Source organism: Perissodus microlepis, chromosome 3 (genome assembly GCF_051167445.1).
Source record: "Perissodus microlepis isolate ML-2025 ecotype Zambia chromosome 3, ASM5116744v1, whole genome shotgun sequence".
Lineage (NCBI taxonomy): Eukaryota > Metazoa > Chordata > Actinopteri > Cichliformes > Cichlidae > Perissodus > Perissodus microlepis.
This window is the reverse complement of record NC_140463.1, coordinates 49403236-49421120: the sequence shown is the minus strand read 5'-3', so window position 1 is coordinate 49421120 and position 17885 is coordinate 49403236. Positions and strand designations below refer to the sequence as shown.

The following is a 17885-nucleotide window of genomic DNA, read 5'->3' as shown; positions in this document are numbered from 1 at the left end:
AGCAGAGGAAATTGGATAGATGGATGGACTACTCACTTTAAATATTTCATTTTTATATTCATCCACCAGTTGGCACCACTTTTTACTAAAGTAGGCAGTAATTTCACACTTTACTGTTTTCTGTAAGTGTGCCTTGCTATTGAAATTAGAAGTGTATGAAGTGTAGAAGATGTTTAACTTCAAATCTTCCTTCATAGAAGGCCACACTCTGAATAATGATAAACAGTGAGTAACATTTCAATGCTTCAAAGATATCTCAGCAGTAAGAATCAAAAGCAACAGCAGGAAGAAGAAACACGAAAAGCTGGAGGAGTACCAAGGGCTCAGAGAAGAGCTCGAGAAGATGTGGAGGGTGAAGGTAACAGTGGTCCCAGTGGTAATCGAACCAGTCGGTGCAATGGCCCTCAAGCTAGGCGAGTGGCTCCAGCATCTCTCAGGAACAACATCATATCTCTGTCCACAAGATATGATGCTGCACCAGACCTGCAAGCTCTGTGTGTGTGTGTGTGTGTGTGTGTGTGTGTTGGTCAATAGCTCAGAAGCAGAATCATGGAGAAGTGTGATGATTTATTCTAAGAGAAGTGAAAACACAATAGTTAAAGGTAAGGATGTAAATATATCATCCTGTCTATGCTCTAAGTGAAAATCTCGACTTCTCAGTGGCAAGTTACAACAGCTTAGGCTTACCATATGATTTTCCTGATCTTACGCAAACGCTGTTTAATTACAATGCCATGAGTACAGCCTGTGATGTTACCTTGAATAGATATACATCTTCTCCATCTATAAAGCGGACCATGTCCTTCCAGTTGAAGGAGGCTTTGTTCCTGTAGCCATCGAGTGGGCCGCTGGGGAGGTCAGCCACGTTATGGTTCATCATGTTTTAAGGCACTGTGCACTCTGAAGAGATACAAGACAGAAGAAAATGGGACAAGCGTGGAAATCATACTTTAATGTGTGTACTGAAATATTATGCTCAACAGTACTGAATGCTGCAGTGAGGTCTGGCAGGACAAGCACAGAGATGAGTCCAGTGTCAGAGGCCTTACTAAGACAGTTTCTGTGCTGTGATGAAAGCTGACTGAAGCACATTATCAGATATTTCTTTTAAGAAAGTGTACAAGTCAGATTAAATGCATTAATGTATACATTTTAGTGGCCTTGAAGATTATTCAATGACCTATAAATGTAATGCTGGGTTGAAAATTGAGCATTAATACCTGATAGCTAAACTGCACACACGCTTGATTTAAAGTATAATATTAATGACAAGTTTTTTCTTCGTTGGTTTAGTAACGCTATGTAGGTACAGGTCAGTCACCCATGGGGAGGCCTACAGTGGTATTCACTGATTGTCTATTTGCACACAGTCTGATTGTAGATTTGACCAAACTCTTTAGCAAAGGTTTTACAGCTAGCATATCAACAATGACTACTGCACTTCAAATAAGCTCTTTAGTATTGATATAGGACGTACAGACGTACTTTTTTACGGCTCAAGAACATCACCGACGATCAAAGACCAGCGTGACCTTTATACCTTTTTGTAACCTTATCAGCTGCCAAGCGCAGACCAAAGTTCAAAGCTAACAGTGTCTGGACCCGCTAATGCACGTGAAGGAGTTCCACGGCGTTGTGCTCAGCGTCACCTGTTGTGGACTGGCAGGTGTGCAAAACTAGAGAACTGACTAAAGGAAATCCTCAAGGTTGATGCTGGTCATCTGGACGCTTTCATTGGGAGAAACGTTTCGTCACGCATCCAGGTAACTCCTTCGGTCTCAGCTGACTGCAGGTTTCCCCAACATTATAAAAGTAAAGTCTTCACTTGAATAAGCCTTTGGGTGCATACGTCACGTCACGTCACGTCTCATATCTTACCGAACGCTGCGGTTGTCACGCCGGTGTGTTGCTGGCTTCTCTGTCAGTTTCCCAACTGAACTGTGAGCTACGCGTAAGAAGGTAAGTAGGAAAAATGACGCTTCCTAACAGCGACGACAACACTTCCTCTCTGTATCCTTCAGAATAAAAGTATCCTCTAGCGCAGTGAAAAGTAACATCATTTGTTACATTTTAGGAAATCCACGCGGAATCACGTGATCACATCGCTTATTACTAACGCTGATGTTACACTCATGTAACATATGTAAAATTCCAACGGTAAAATATCACTTTACGAATTGTTTATTAGTCTAATCTATTTTATGATGGTGTTTGATAGGTTTGGGTAAACTTGTAATGCAATATTTATTTGTTTTAGAACAAAGGGAAACTGTCTTATACAGCACACCACAAACATACAACATATCGAGAACATTACCCCAAACCCAAACCCTACAAGTCCCCTACCTCCCCGTCTCCACCCCCACCCTCACTACCAACACATATATGCTTGCAGCATAACCACAACATTCCAATGACACCTCAGGTTAACGTCATGAATAAGGGGAAAGGTACAATAGGTCAGTGCTTTAAAACAAAAAGAAGAAAATTACATTAACTCGCCTATTGCACATTCCTGAGTAACCTTTTGGTCTGTTTGGGTAATCTTATTTTGAAAAGTCTCCAGAAGCGTTCTGTCTGAAGCCTATTCTGAAATACATTTCGAATTTTACTTTGAAGGATATTATTACTTGCTTTGAACGTCACCTGTGCGGTTTTAAATTGAAATCAAATCCATGGATTTAATAACTTGTGAGTTTAAAAATGATTATTTGTGCGTTCACGAAACCAAACATTATGTATATTCTTATTGCTCTTTTTTGCATTGTGTATTTTTTTTTTTTTTTGCAGAGAACTCTTCTAAGTGTTGTCCCAGATTCCAACACAATAATTTACAGTGTGCAGTAAGGTGTGTGTGCAATGTTTTATTGTTCAGGACGTGCCTTGCTTTTTCCAAAATCCTTATGGTTTTTGCCATATTGTTACATAGTGTTTGACACACACTGCCGGTCAGACGTTTGGACACAGCTTCTCATTTAATGGTTTTTCTGTATTTTCATGAATGTTTACATTGTAGATTCTCACTGAAGGCATCAAAACTGTGAATGAACAAATGGAATTATGTAGTAAACAAAAAAGTGTGAAATAACTCATTTTATATCTTAGATTATATCTTAGTAATATCCACCCTTTGCTTTGATTCCTGCTTTGCTCACTCTTGGCGTTCTCTCCATGAGCTTCATGAGGTCGTCTCCTGAAATGGTTTCCAACAGTCTTGAAGGAGTTCCCAGAGATGCTGAGCAATGTTGCAACAATATTTTGTTCAATTGTATCAAAAGCCTTTTTCAGGTCAATAAATCCCCACTGTATATTTTTTATTATCCACATTTTCAGTTATATTTTCCACTAACTCCATCATTGCCATATGTGTAGTCATACTGACTCTACATTAAAATATTATTTTTCTCAATGAAGTTGTAGGGGCGACTGTGGTTTAGGGGGTTGGGAAGCTCATCTCGTAACCGGAAGGTTGTCAGAATATGAATGACAGTTAGAAAGCACTGAAAGTATAGATAATAGTATGTGTGAATGTGGCGTGTTGCATTGAGTACTCCAGGAGAGCATCTTCATACATTGTTATTAGGGAATTCAGAGTCTTATTCTTCAGAGGACAAATGTCAGTGTCTGCATTATAGATTTATTCATAACACACTGTTAGACTTGTGTGTCTTTAATGCTAAAGAGTGTCTTATCTGTGATTGTCATCTTGACAATTGAGTGTGGGCAGGTTACAGAAACTTCAGCAGGTCCAAGTTCAATTATCACTCCTTCCAAGAAATACATGACACCAGGATTTTCAAGTTACTGATTCATTTAATTGCTACCTGGCACTTTAACATCACTGTCATCAGATTCACCATCAAACTGTGCAAAATGCATCATATTGTGCAAACAAGCATGCATCACATAATACAAACGGCACAAATTGAACTATAAACGTGTGCCATGCAGAATAAACAAATAAACAAACATACCTTGCTGCACACAACAAAGAGGGAATGAGTCAATTTGCATAGCAAAGCTCTTCTTTTCAAAAGATCTGCGATCCATGTCCCCTTAAGCATAATTAATTTTTTTGTGGACTGTAAACTCCTCCCACATTTAATGTTGATTCCTGGCAGGAATGGCAGTGCGACACTAAAACATGCCCCCAGGCAACACAAAATGTAAACATATTTACATTTTCTCATGTAGTGTTAACACAAATAAATTATTATTCATAAAAATAGGCTTACTTAAAATTGTATTTAAACAAAACACACATGCAATAATGATGTAATAATTATGGCAGTTAAAAATGATGGAGTGGACTCAAGAGCAGACCTTGAGACAATCAAAGTTCAGTGCATTACCCCCAGTGCTTCAACAGGATATCTACAAAATCGCTGGGGAAATGGGGCCCCAGAGGTAAAAGGAGGCAACCCAGGGAAGGTCTGAACACAGGAAGCAACAAAGAAAGTTCTTTTAAGGCAAAAATACAAGCTAAGGTGCCAAATAATGTCTACCTGGAATGAGTGTCACTCAGGAGCAGTGTTGGGCAAGTTACTTTGAAAAAGTAATTAATTATAGTTACTAGTTACTTCTTCAAAAAAGTAACTGAGTTAGTAACTGAGTTACAAGATTCTAAAAGTAATTAATTACTTGAAAAGTAACTATTGCGTTACTTTTAAAAAATGTTTAACCCTCTGGGGTCCAGAGTATAATTGGCCATTTTTAACTACTTTTGATGTTTCCTCCACATTTCACCTTTAAAAACTATTTCCTTTGCCTTGTTTGGTATCTTCCTTTTCAGCACAACCTCACGCGTCTGAATTTACAGTCACATTTTAATTTTGACATACTGTATTAACACAATTGATCTAAAATCAGACAAAAAACATAAAATCTGAGTAGAAAAAGTTATATTTTTTTATTGTAACAGCCACAAACATGTTTAATGATCATATTTCATAACTTTAAATGCAAATATAAATTGTCAATTTTAAAATCCTATGCACAAGTTTTGCAAACAACAAAGTTACCTGCAGCCATTTACCTTTTACCTTTTTTTAAATAACCATTTCAAACTATTTACAGAACAATCAGCTGTTCTTCAATAAGATGCCACACAAATTATTTGTGCCACTCCAAAAAAATAATTTCTGTCCACTATAAAGGAAACATCACAGCCTGATACCTGCAGGTCTGACAGCAGCAGGTGTATCACTCCTGTTTCTACCTGGAGACAGCAGTCGCCTCATTGTTCTGACACACAACACAAAACTATCCACAACACTGAACACTAACTACACAAGACAACACTTTAACTACACACTCCAAACACGCTAAACGTCACAAATCTCTCACATCTCTGAACTCACTCTCTCTCTCTCTCTCTCTCGCTCTCTCTCTCTCTTTCACTCCTAAAACTTCCCGTTTTGTTTTGTTTTTTGCTCATAAGCAGAGAGTGCTCGCTGCGCTGTCCTTAGACAGTGAACGTGACGAAACTATTGAGGAAAAAACGCTGCGTATATATTGATTATCATGACTCTGGTTTTATCAACACAATTTAAAAACTGGTATATGTCACCTTGCTGCTTTGTCTTGAAGTGGTCATGTGATTGTCTTACCACGCCTACTTTATTCTTTCACAGTCAAACAGCAGCACTCATGCGATTGTTTTGCCCCCTGAGCTCCAGGTGTTGTGCTAGACAGTGATCGTGATTACCGTCCGCGGGAGCGCGCAGCTGCTTAAAGCTGTAGCGTCCAGATTATTTACAGCTACTTCCGTGCAACTGATATAAGAAGCGGTAAACTGAACACAGCTTCAACCGTCTGTTTGTTGAAAAATAGTAACGGACATTTTCTTCTTAGTAACTGTAACGGCGTTGTAACGATTGGAATAGTAATTAGTAAGATTACTCGTTACTGAGAAAAGTAACGCCGTTAGTAACGCTGTTACTTGTAACGCCGTGTTTCCCATCACTGCTCAGGAGTTTGTGCTGGATGATGAACCTTGGTAAAACTGCCCCTCATCCTTTGCTGTTGACTCACCTCTACAAATTAATTCATTTTTATTCTACAAAATTTACAACAGCAGCAGCAAAAGAGTCGCCATCATTTGTTGATGAACAGAATATAGATATATAACAATATAGATAACAGACTCTGATGGCCCGTCTCAGCAGAAAGGAGCTCCAGCTGTGAAAGGAATTAGAGCAGGATCTCCCCGAGCCTAGATGCTGGTGGTGGAGATGAAGGTGGCTTGAATGGAGCTTGAGTGATGAGAGGTGGAGATGAGGTGGATTGGACAAAATGTGTCTGCAAAAGACAGATGCACAGTAAGATCTCGAGAACACAGCATGAATGCTGATTGGCCTGGAGAAGGTGATTAGCCTAGACACACAAACAGCTTGACACTGTGGGAAAGTCAATGTGATAAACCTTAGATTCATCCAGCAGCACCTGAGAGCGGACAGATGTAGGCCATAGATCTTCCTAATTGAATTTACACATAAGCTTCATATATATTTGTCATACCTTTGGGGACAAGCCATCCAAAAGGCACTTAGAGCAGCCTTCACGTCACCAGCGGCCTGGATGTCAGTCTTCCAGTGGCATCAGTTTCCTCACTTGACAGCCTCACAAATATGGATAAAATATCACAATTGCCCCCTACTGGCTTGCTGCAGTATAGGTGTGATCCTTTTAACACTGACAAAGGCTGAGACCCAGGCTGGGTCCAGCCACCCTTTGTAGCAGGGGTCTCTAACTCCAGTCCTCGAGGGCCGCTGTCCTGCAACTTTTCCATGTGTCCCTGTTGCAACACACCTGAATAAAATTATTGCCGTAAGTCATTAACTAGAGTATAGAACTTGACAGCATGCTGAAGTGGCAGCCTCTAACCTTACTCAAGTAAATTTAAGTGTTAGGAAAAGTGTACTTTTAAAATACTTTTATTGCACCATGTTCATTCACTCATGAGCTGCTGTAACATGAATCAAAGGGCTGAACTGCCACTTCAGCATGCAGAGCACCACTTTCCATCCCTGAGTTGCCTGACGTTTTGCCAGAATGGCTTTAAGGCAGTCTGAACTTTTTCCTTGGCCTCACCAAACTCCTCCCACACCCGAGTTTTTGCTTCAGCCACTGCCTGAGCCACATTCTTCCAGTACCCATCAGCTACCGCCAAAGTCCTGTAGGCTAACCAAGCCTGATTCAACGCTCTCCTCAGCTTGATGGCTCCCTTCTCTGGTGTCCACCGTCTGGTTCAGGGGTTACCACTGTGACAGGAGCTGAGTGTAGCAGTCTCAGCAATTGAGGTGCTGAATATGATCCGTTCAGTGTCCCCAGCCTCCATAAAAATACCACCAAAGCTCTTCAGGCCTCTGCCAGGCGTCCCCAGCAGAGGCCTGCTATAGCTTTGGACGTGCCACGTCTGTCCAGCGTCCTCCCTGCCACCCGATCCAACTCACCACCAGGTGGTGATCAGTTGACAGCTCCGCCCCTCTCTTCACCCAAATGTCCACGACATATGACAGCAGATCTGATAATATGATGCCACCCTTATGTACAAACATGGTGTTCATTATGGAAAAACTGTAGTTTCCACAGAAGTACAATAACAGAGTGTGAAAAACGCACGACAGACACGACCACTCGCTCATGCTTTTCAGCATACTTTTATAAACCACGGTTGCTGTTACACACAACACGGCTATATCTCTGCAGCTCACTGCCGGACACATACCAACAACAACCACAACAGTCAGTCAGCACAGACTTTAAGCCGGCGAGGTGTGATTGCAGATGCTGTTTCTAGTGTAAAGCACTTTGTTGTACCCCCGGGTTTTTAAATGTGCTATATAAATAAAGTTGTATTGCATTGTATGCCGTGCAGGTGAGTCTGCCTCCCCTGCAGACCACGCCCTGCACACAGAGCACTGCTCCAGTTCAGATCAGGTCGGCCGTTCCTCCCAGTCACGCCCCTCCAGGTCTGATCTGATGCTGAGAAGAGAGAGGTTGGGGAGAGAATGGGCTTTGGCCACGACACAGTTATCTCTGTTCCTTGTAGATACACTGAAATAGGAAAGGAGGCAAATCCTTGGAAGTTGTAATCCAGTAGAAAACTCCTTTGAGGTTATACGCCAACATGGCAACAATGAGCAGAGACAGATATAAAACTACTGTGTGAGTCCACAGTGTTCGGGCGATGGCTGCTCCTCTAGCAATTCTTGCTGTACTTTCCAGCTGTGGAGTCCCAGGGCAGATCTTATGTTCTCTTCCTCATGTAAGGAAACCCCAATTGTTCCTAGGCATATTCTTTTATACTCATTTGCCCACATGCACCCTCGTCTCCCTCCTCCCCTCTTTCTCTCTGAAAGTCACATCTCCTGAGATGACAATCACCCAGTGTCCCGACACACCCTGTTATCCTCTCTCTCTGACTTTTCACCACTTTAACTACAGCAGAGGTTACTTCATTAAAATCATCTTTAATCATTTTAACATGATTTCTTTTTAACTCAGTTACATAGGAATGCTTTTCCTCACCATTACTCTGTTTGTCAGTCATAGTATACTCAACTTATTTTTTAAAATCATGTTAAAAGTCAGGGATTCTTACATCTTTCTGTCTTTTACAATCTCTCTCTCTAACACACACACACACTGTCAGATTTATATTATTGGATTGTCATTTATGCTTAGAAATATTTACTCATATGTTCTTAGAGTTTTATAATCGATGGCATATTGATACATATGCATGTAACTTCAATGGAAGAGCAGTGTTACGGAGGTCAATTGGGCGGAACGACACTTGGCTCCAGTCGGGTCTCTCTCGTGCACGAGCAACATAAAGAACTTTGCCTACTTGTGTCTTGCTTTGCTGTTGTAGTAAAATTGTCTGGTTCCAGCGAGGGGTTGTGCTAGACAGACCCATCACACACACACACACACACACACCATATCTACCATGCTCCCAAACACACACAGAGACAGGGACACATCGTTGCCATAACAGTGCCAATTTTCTTACTCATCATATTTATTCTTTTTTTATTTCTTAATAATACTTTGATTAGATTTGAGCACGATTAACTGTTGTCAAGATCACATGCAGATAGATGTTATAGCGCTCTATCACCTGGATATTAAGTCCTGTTGTCTCTCAAGAGAGAGAGACAACAGTGAGAGGACTTCTATCATGGCATACCCCATGGTCATTGCCCGGACACTTTTTTGACTTACCTTTTGTTCTTTGCATATAATTAGCGTCCTGTATAAATAGCATTGTTGTAGATAGCTCTGGGTTAGTGTATCTACTCAGATCCACCCTCTGTGTGTTGGTATACCCACTACATGCCAGCATACTTTAATAAACACATCACCAGTTAGGTTCTAAGAAGTTTTTGTCCAAAGCTGTAGAAATCCCTTTGCAGGGATAAAAATACAATGTTATATCCATCAAACCTTTTTATCTTTGGTATTTTTTGTAGATTTGACTAAAGAAGGGGGAAAATATGTGTTTTTGTAACAAGCTGCTTATAAGACTGAAAATTAGAAAACACAAACAAAAAGCAGCAAATGACCTTCAGAAAGCGTTTCTGTTTATAGATGTACTTGATGTTTGTAGCCTTAAAATAAAGCCAGCTAAATTGTGTTTTAATTTAAACTCCTGTCACCTCACTCTCTAAAGACAGGAAATAACACGACTCCTTCAAATGTGGAACTATGTCTTAACAGATATCAGCTATTAGCTAATCCTCAGAGTATTTAAAACATCTTAAACAGAAAGAGAAAAATAATGTCAAAGAAAACACAGACTCGTTACTTGCCTTTACTTAAAATACAACAAATGAGAAAGGTTTGTTCATGTCATTCTAGAGGTCCCAGGCCTTATCATTCAAGACATGTTTAAGCAAGCAATATAAATGAAGCACAGGGAAGGCTGAAAAGTACATATAGTCAAGATTTGCATCACTGAACACATGAAAAGAAAAGGTTTTTTGAATACTACACATTTTTGCATCACAATTGCTAATCTAACTTCTTAAAAATGTATCTTATTTCTATTTTGCATGTAACATTATTAGTTTTCAAGGTTTCTAATGACGACACAGCTGTTAATGTACGGGAGTAAAAAGAATAATATTTTCCTCTGAAATGAAAACTTATTGGGTTTCACAAAATGGAATCACACACACATAAAGTAGCTACAACACTAAATGTACGAGTATATTTTGTTATCTCCTGGTTTTATAATAAACCCAAACCTGCATCATAGTTTCAGCACACGTTAAACAATGTTTGTTCTGTTAATCTGTTAGTCTGTTTAGAGAATAAAATATATGATTTCATTTTTATGTGTAACTGCTCTACATGTCTTCTGTGACGTGGTTCACGTTCAAAGGAACAGACTGAGAGTTTTGACGTTTTACATTATGACGCTGTATCATTGTTTTTGCACATTGAGATGTGTGACAAGAACGTGAGGTTGAGACTGCTTTACATATGATGGGAGCTTAGCTATTATTGCCAAAGACAATTAAAGTGCATGTTGCTTACCCACTAACTTAATGGCATATACAGCAATTCATAAAACATACATTAATATAATACTTTGCCCTATAATGCCTTTGTCTTTGTTTATTTACTTGTATACTAAGTAACAATCCTCACATCTTTAAGACAAAGTGATATAACTGACCTCAAATTAAATAGGTTATTATAGGTTATTTAACAAACCAGGCAAAGTTTAAATGAATTTTCAAACAAGTCTTGCATTGAAAACAACAACAACAACAACAAAAATTGCCGCTCTTTCATAAATTCATTCAGATAACCAGTTCAGCATGAAATTTGGCACTTTTTCCAGCTTTCCTGTTGCACACACGGTTCAGTCATGAGCACGAAATCGCCTGAACATATTCTTTTTTTGTGTGGTATTTACTGCGTAAATGAGTCTAAGCAAAGAAAAGGCATGAAAACGATGAAAACCTGTCTGATCTATGACTTAGTCGTTTAATATACTGTCCCCAATTCATATCCTTAGGCTTGAAAGCAGCACAGGTGCTGAAGCCAATCTTATGCTGATTGAATTGATATTAAAATATTTTGTTCCTATTGTCCGAACAATTAAATATGTCATTTGATTTGTGCTTCCTGGTGATTTGTGCCAGTGTCAGCTGTAAAGTGTCGTAATTCTTAAACTGACAAACGGCTTTTTAAATATCTAATTGTCCAAAAGTAGCAATGAACCACTGGAACATGGACAATGAAAATCCCTTAGGTTGTGTGTATGTTTCTGTATTTTTCTAACCTCCAAGCACAGGATCCTGCAAATAACTAAATACAAAATCGTATGTATTGACTGTGCAACCACTGTCTTTTACAGAAGCTAGCATATGGAAGAATCATGGTTGTTTTCTCAACAGCAACCAAATTGTTGTGATTATGTCAATTTAGTTTGTTAATAAGGAAATAAGTTTTAGGTGGAGATCTGCAGTCTTTGCCTAACACTACGCAGCTTTTTGTGTTTGCATTGATAAAACTGCTTCATTTGCATTTCCTATATGCGCAGTTTGAAGTTATGTGTGAGGACCACAAAATGGAAAACATGTTAATGTTATGCCCAAATCTGTACAAGTATCAATGAATTAACACCCCAAACTTTTGCATTTAAACAAATTGTGAGTTTGAGTGTATAACAAATTTGTTAGACCACCAAATGTCACGTTTATACCAAAGTCTTGGTAATTATTTGTTTTCTGTGTTTCTGTACTGGTCAGTCCACCAGTATGCACAAGCTGTGTAATCAGAATTATATTTTAAGTGTTAAAATATAATTAATGTTGTTACCCATGGATTTTCAAATTTGCTGGTTAACACAAAAAACAAAATAATAATAATTGTTATGCACTTTTTTTTATTTAGTTGCCAAATTACATTTTTTTCTTGCATTTCTGAACAGAAGTTTTACTGGTTGAATATTATGATTCATTCATTTTAGACTTTTTAGAAAAGTCCAATTTGCTGGATTCATTTTGGGTATAAAAATGTTAATTTAGTTTATTATTATAAATAACAATATGAATTTATTTGTAAACAGGTTTTGACAGATTTCTAAAGTATTTGTGTTTTGTTCTTATTCTGACAGGAGGTCTAATAAACTTGTTAACCAACGTAGAGAGGAACATGTTGCAAAGCTGCACAGTTTGCTAATGAATGTGGTCACATTCTCTACAGTCGCTTTCCGATAAATACACGATCACGTTTTTTTCAGAGCCAAACACCTTGTTCATATATATATCTATATATATATCTATATATATATAGATATATATATATATATATATATATATATATATATATTTTTTATGACAAAAAGTAACTAAGCATGATCCATTTCTTTGCCTAAGCTAGCCCTAGTTGCTATTAAAAGATACATTTATGCTTATCAAAATGTTTATTTGATTGTGATTAAAATACGTAGCAACTTATTTAATATATGCTTCAAAGATTTGAATGTCTCAGTGTGTATTTAGGACTATAAAATGAACTTGTTGTTGTTTTTTTCAGTTGTTCCCTGCAATGACTTCTTGTGATTACAAAAATCAACCTAACAAACTGACTTCTCATTACACAACAACAGTAGAAAGTTATGGTACATTATGAAAACTAGTGGTTGGTTGAGTCACAGCTGGGAAACAAATTTCAGTTATTTTGATATTAAAGTGGAGGAAATATGGAATAAGGGATTAACCGGCAGTCAGCTGTCACATTGTAACAAAGTATTTTGTTCACCAGTAAACAACAAAGTGTCTTGTTTATGAGTAAGACTGAGAAGCAGCAGAAGAGGCAGAAGTTTATAGGGTTGGCCAGGCTGAAAGCATTGCTTACAGCAGTGTGAGACAGAGGGATACTGTCAATGTTACTCTCTTCTGGCACACTGGCTTAGCTGAGGATGTACTTTCTTTGGTTACAACCTATCGAGTGAAAAGCTGACTGCCTGTTTTGTTAGAAATGTGCTGAGGATGTGACGACTCAAAAAGCAGGATGAATTCTGTGTAAAACTAAAGATTTATCTTTCTTATAAAACAGACACAGTCATCCTTTCACGTATATTTGCATACCAGAAGAAGAAGGTAGTCAGAGTCAAGATTAAAGCTTGCCAAGGCAAGGAAACTAGTTTTTACAAATGAAAGTGTATTTCTAAAAAGATACACACTATTTACCTTGTCTCACTCTCTCTCTGTATTTGGTCATTTAAATAGAGAAATAGAGATATAATACGTGGAGATGCAGATGTAATTTCTATTCTGTTCAGTGAAGAATTATAAAGAACAGTTAGGCCATAAAGCTTCCTCGTAAAAATGAAATATGCTGTAGATAAAGCACTAATGCACTACAGACAGGTGAGACTGTACCAAATTTAACACATTTGTGCAGGAATTTGGTGGTAAAGTAACATTTTAGACAAAATAGACCAAAAAAACTTTATATGATGATGGCGCTGATTTCAAAAGCCAAAGATTTTTCCTTAGAACACTTTTCAGGACAATCATGCAAACACATCCAGCAGAGCACACTTAAATAGCCTATAAAAGTAACACTAAAGCTGTTTCTCATTGCGGATCGAAACATTTTGCATTAAAAAGCAGTCGAGTTTGTGTTTAAAGTGATGTGATTTTATTGGGCGAGGTCTAGTTGTACACAAACTAATATTATCTTTGAAAAAAATCCTTGAAGGCTACTTGACATTAAAAATGTAACAATATACTAAATAATTTGTTAACGCAAACGTTTACTTTCATAACGTTCCTCTCTGTTTATACAAAGCCAGTAAGCTGCACAGTCATCAGCGAAGTATTTTTGAAACATTAGCATTTTTGTTTGGCATTGTTGTAAGAAAGTACTCAAGCCTAAATTTGTCTTACCTTTTAAGAAGTTAATAATGGTATTGCAGCAATTACATATGAACTCAGTAACATGTGTTTAAAAGAAAAAGCATAAACCTGTCCATATTTGACCTGTCCATTCCTGCTGTTGACATTCCCAAGGTAATGCTGGTTAAAGATGATGTTACCCAAAATTAGTAAATTACTAAAGCGCCCTTCATAATGTTTGGGACAAAGTTTTGCTTTTGTACAACTCCACAGTGGACTGTAAATTTAAAAAAAAACTGTGATTGATGAGCTGACAGTCAGCTCTAATTTAAAGGGTTTAACAAAAAAATTCAATGAGTTGTTTTGCAAAGCCCCATTTTCAGAGGTTCAAAATTTCTGGGATAACATAAATTTATGTCTTAACATCAATTTTAAGACACTTTAAAAAACGAAGGACCGCATTTTTCAACCAATGTCTGCTTGAAGTCTAGAAACAATGGACATCAGCAAATGTTGTTTCCTTTGAGTTGCTCGGCTCGATCTTTACTCAAGACAAAAATAGATTTCCCTCTATGTGCTGATATACCACTTTGGATTTAATCCTTAGTTATTATGAAACTGTGGCCCTCTTCCACAGTGTGTCCTTAGCTCTGGCTCTCTCTCCTACCCCCTGCTGGTTGCGACAGATGGCTGTCAGTCCCTGAGCCTTGTTCTCCTCGTTGGCTGACTGTTGGGGCTTGCTCTCTATATTTTAGGGTCTTTACCTTAACACCTAAAGCTCCTCGAGGTGGCTGTTGTGATTTGGTGCTTGCTGGGTTGAGATCATGTGACAGACTTGGGCATGGAAGAATGTCCCGTTTCTTTTACCTTGAGAAACTGTTGGGTTGCTTTTTCAGTATGATTTGGGTCCTAATCTGTTTGCACTGTTAATGCTGTCTGATCATTTTCTGTCTGAGCATCATTTGGTTAGGTCTGAGCAGAGCATAAAGCACTGCACACTTCACAATGAATTCTGCTGCTTCTATCAGCAGTCACATTGTCAGTGACCCAGTTTCACTGGCATGATGCTGGCTCCACCATGTTAGGCAGATGCTGTGTGTAACAGTCACAATTGTGTGGTGTCTCTTTAAGACAACTTAAGTTAATGTTAATGATGTCACAAGTGTGCGCCACTGCTCTCTGTAGTGTGGGAGAAGTGTACTTGCACATGGACGTATGGACTGAGATGGACCTCATATCTTTATCTCCTAACTCAAAGTAACGTTACAGGTTGTATGAACACAACTCGCCTTGTAAGGTTGGTGAAGAGTGTGTTTATTAAAGGATGAACACTGTGGATTTTTGCGTTTTGTGGGAGAAACGTTTCGTCACTCATCCAAGTGACCTCTTCAGTCTCAGCTGACTGCAGCTTTCAACCTTATAAACACTACATTTGCATAATGACTGAAACCAGCAGGAACAATGGGCTCGGAGGTCAGTTCCTTAATCTTAATTATGCAAATTCTCATGACCATTAATCAACAACCACTGATCATTGGCCATGAGTCCCATTCACAGAGAGTTGGGGAATGGCTGCAATCACAGCATTGTAAGATGGTGACAGATGTACCCTTAGGCCCCTCCTCGATTCAGAGATGGTCTTTCCCTTTTCACGTAAATGGCCTCCTTGACTCCGCCCTCAAACCAGCGTTCCTCCCTGTCCAGGATGTTACATCCTCATCATTGAAAGAGTGTCACTGGCCTGTAGGTGTAAATAGACTGCAGAGTCCTGGCCTGACGAGGTGGCTCTTCTGTGTTGTAGCCAGAGGTTGTTTGGTTTCCCCGATGTATAAATCCTGACAATCCTCCTGCACTTAACAGCGTACACTATGTTACTCTGTTTGTGTTGGGGGACCCGATCCTTGGGGTGGACCAGTTTTTGGCGCAGCGTGTTTTGGGGTTTAAAAGCCACAGAGACCCGGTGTTTAGAAAAAATGTGTCTCAACTGCTCCGATACTCCTGACACATATGGGATCACTACAGGTTTTCTCTTAGGCAGCGGTTGTCCTTCTCTCCTGGAATAGCTGGACCTTTCCAGCCAATTTCCTACTATTCATAAGATTGGGGGAAACCTGCAGTCAGCTGAGACTGAAGAAGTCACCTGGATGAGTGACGAAACTTTTCTCCCACTGAAAACGTCCAGATGAACAGAATCAACCTTTGGTAATGTTGACCTTCCTCACCTGCAAGATTTCGTTTTAAAATTACAGTAAATTTACAGTGAAACACTTGAATTATGATTAACCTTCAAATATTATGTCTGCTTTCTTTTTCACTAAATAACAGTGAAGCAGGCCTCACCTGGCCACAAAAGCATTTGTCAGTCAATTGTTCCATTTATTTTTGAACATCTGAAAGGTAGGGGGACTATTTTATACTATACAGCTCATGCATAATTTTTGTAAAACCCCTTAAATTAAACCTGAAAGCTTGCACTTCAGTAACATATTGATTTATAGAGTGATTTCCACCGTGGTGCTGTTTAAAGGCAAAGCTGCAAAAATGTGCTGTCTTTGCCCCAAACATTCTGGAGGGCGCTGTTTTTGATCCCAAACGATTGATTCTCGTTATAATGTAGACACAACCTTCAAGGGTAGTTTTAATAAAGTGCCTTTAGAAATGTGCAGATTTGACAACCCAATTCAGCATTACACATATTTAGAATTTCCATATTTACACAGAGAACAGAATTGAAAATGAGCTGTTGCACTTTGTTTGCACAATTTTACTTTACGACAGTGTGTGGGAAAAGTATCCTCACGTTCATCACTTTTTAAATTTTTTTACATCTTTGTAGCTCAACTGCAATAGGGTCCGCGCAAGACTTATAGCAATGACAAAAACAGTTTGCTTTTTTTTCAGTGAAATTAAAGAACTTTTCTAACTTCTGATTGAATTCACGACCTCTTGTCAGGACCAATAATCCTCAAGTGTATTCGCATCCTATGTGACTCTGTTGGACTCTATCAGATTTGATCATTCTTTGAAAATCATTTAAAAAACAACAGGGAGTTTTAGTGCTTTTCCACAAGTCCATTTTAGATCCATGGAAAGAGGTATTTGTGTTATTTTGTTCCTTCTCTTGTTTTTTGAGGAAACAACATGTTAAATACACCTCAGTAGCAAAATCAACGCGTCCAGTGTACCAGTTAATTATTATAAACTTTATAAATTCGGCATTAATCATAGACCTATTGTAGTTGATTACATGATGTAGATAATTTTAAGTTCCCATCATGTGTCTGTGTATTTTTAGTTCTTCAAGGTTTTGTTTTGTATCTAAAACTACATTTTGTTTACTTGATTTTCCTCCTCAGTACAGAGTGTTGTGTTTATTTGTATTTGTAACTGATTTGTGTTACTTCCTTGTTGTTTAAACCCTTGTCTTCCTTCCTGTCATGCCTCGACACCTTCTCCTTATTTCCATCCACCTTCTGCAACTAGATGAGATCACACTCCACCACGCATTGCTCAGTATACTCTTTCACCAGCTCCACACTCAGGGTGTTGTGGCAGAATTCAGCCATGGCCTTCCAAAGCGGTGGGTCTAGGAACATCTGGCACATCACATGACCCTTCAAGGTGGCAGTATGGCGCTGCAGGTGGTACAAGAACTGCTGTCGAGCCAGGGCGAGGTCTTTACCAAACATGTCGATGTTCAGGTAATACCTGGTTAAAGAAAACATCATGACTGTGTGAAAACAGTTTCCCATTCTTAGCAGTATGATTGTAAATGCAATGACCATATTATAGAAACAACACGTTCTCATCCCAAAACGTAACGTTCGACGCCATGTGACAAATCGTCGGTATGTTACGCAGTCGGAAACATGAGAACCATTTGGAATGAAACATGTAAATTTATTTTGCTTTCTCATCATTAATCGCTTTGGAAACACTATCTAATACAATTAAGACTGTGGTTAAGGTTAGGGATAAGGTTAGGGCTGGAATGTGTGTTATCGCTGGGAGCGTCAT

At 38.7% G+C, this 17885-nt stretch overlaps 2 protein-coding genes across 4 annotated transcripts in view; both read right to left on the bottom strand.

Moving 5' to 3' along the window:
• The window catches only part of acox3 (acyl-CoA oxidase 3, pristanoyl), a 36389-nt gene extending 34395 nt beyond the window's left edge, over window positions 1-1994 (bottom strand). The window contains exons 1-2 of one of the 2 annotated variants that reach the window (XM_084916381.1): window positions 1879-1994; window positions 758-900 (exon numbers count right to left, since the gene is read on the bottom strand). In XM_084916381.1, the coding sequence (XP_084772507.1) occupies window positions 758-880 (123 nt within the window). In that variant the 5' untranslated portion in view covers window positions 881-900; window positions 1879-1994. The other variant, XM_084916389.1, reaches the window with a different exon arrangement.
• A 7810-nt stretch (window positions 1995-9804) lies between these two features.
• nat16 (N-acetyltransferase 16) overlaps window positions 9805-17885 on the bottom strand; it is a 40628-nt gene continuing 32547 nt past the window's right edge. For both annotated transcript variants that reach the window (XM_084916987.1, XM_084916979.1), the window contains one exon: window positions 9805-17576. In XM_084916987.1, coding sequence (XP_084773113.1) covers window positions 17348-17576 — 229 coding nt within the window. In that variant the 3' untranslated portion in view covers window positions 9805-17347. The remainder of the gene's footprint in view (window positions 17577-17885) is intronic.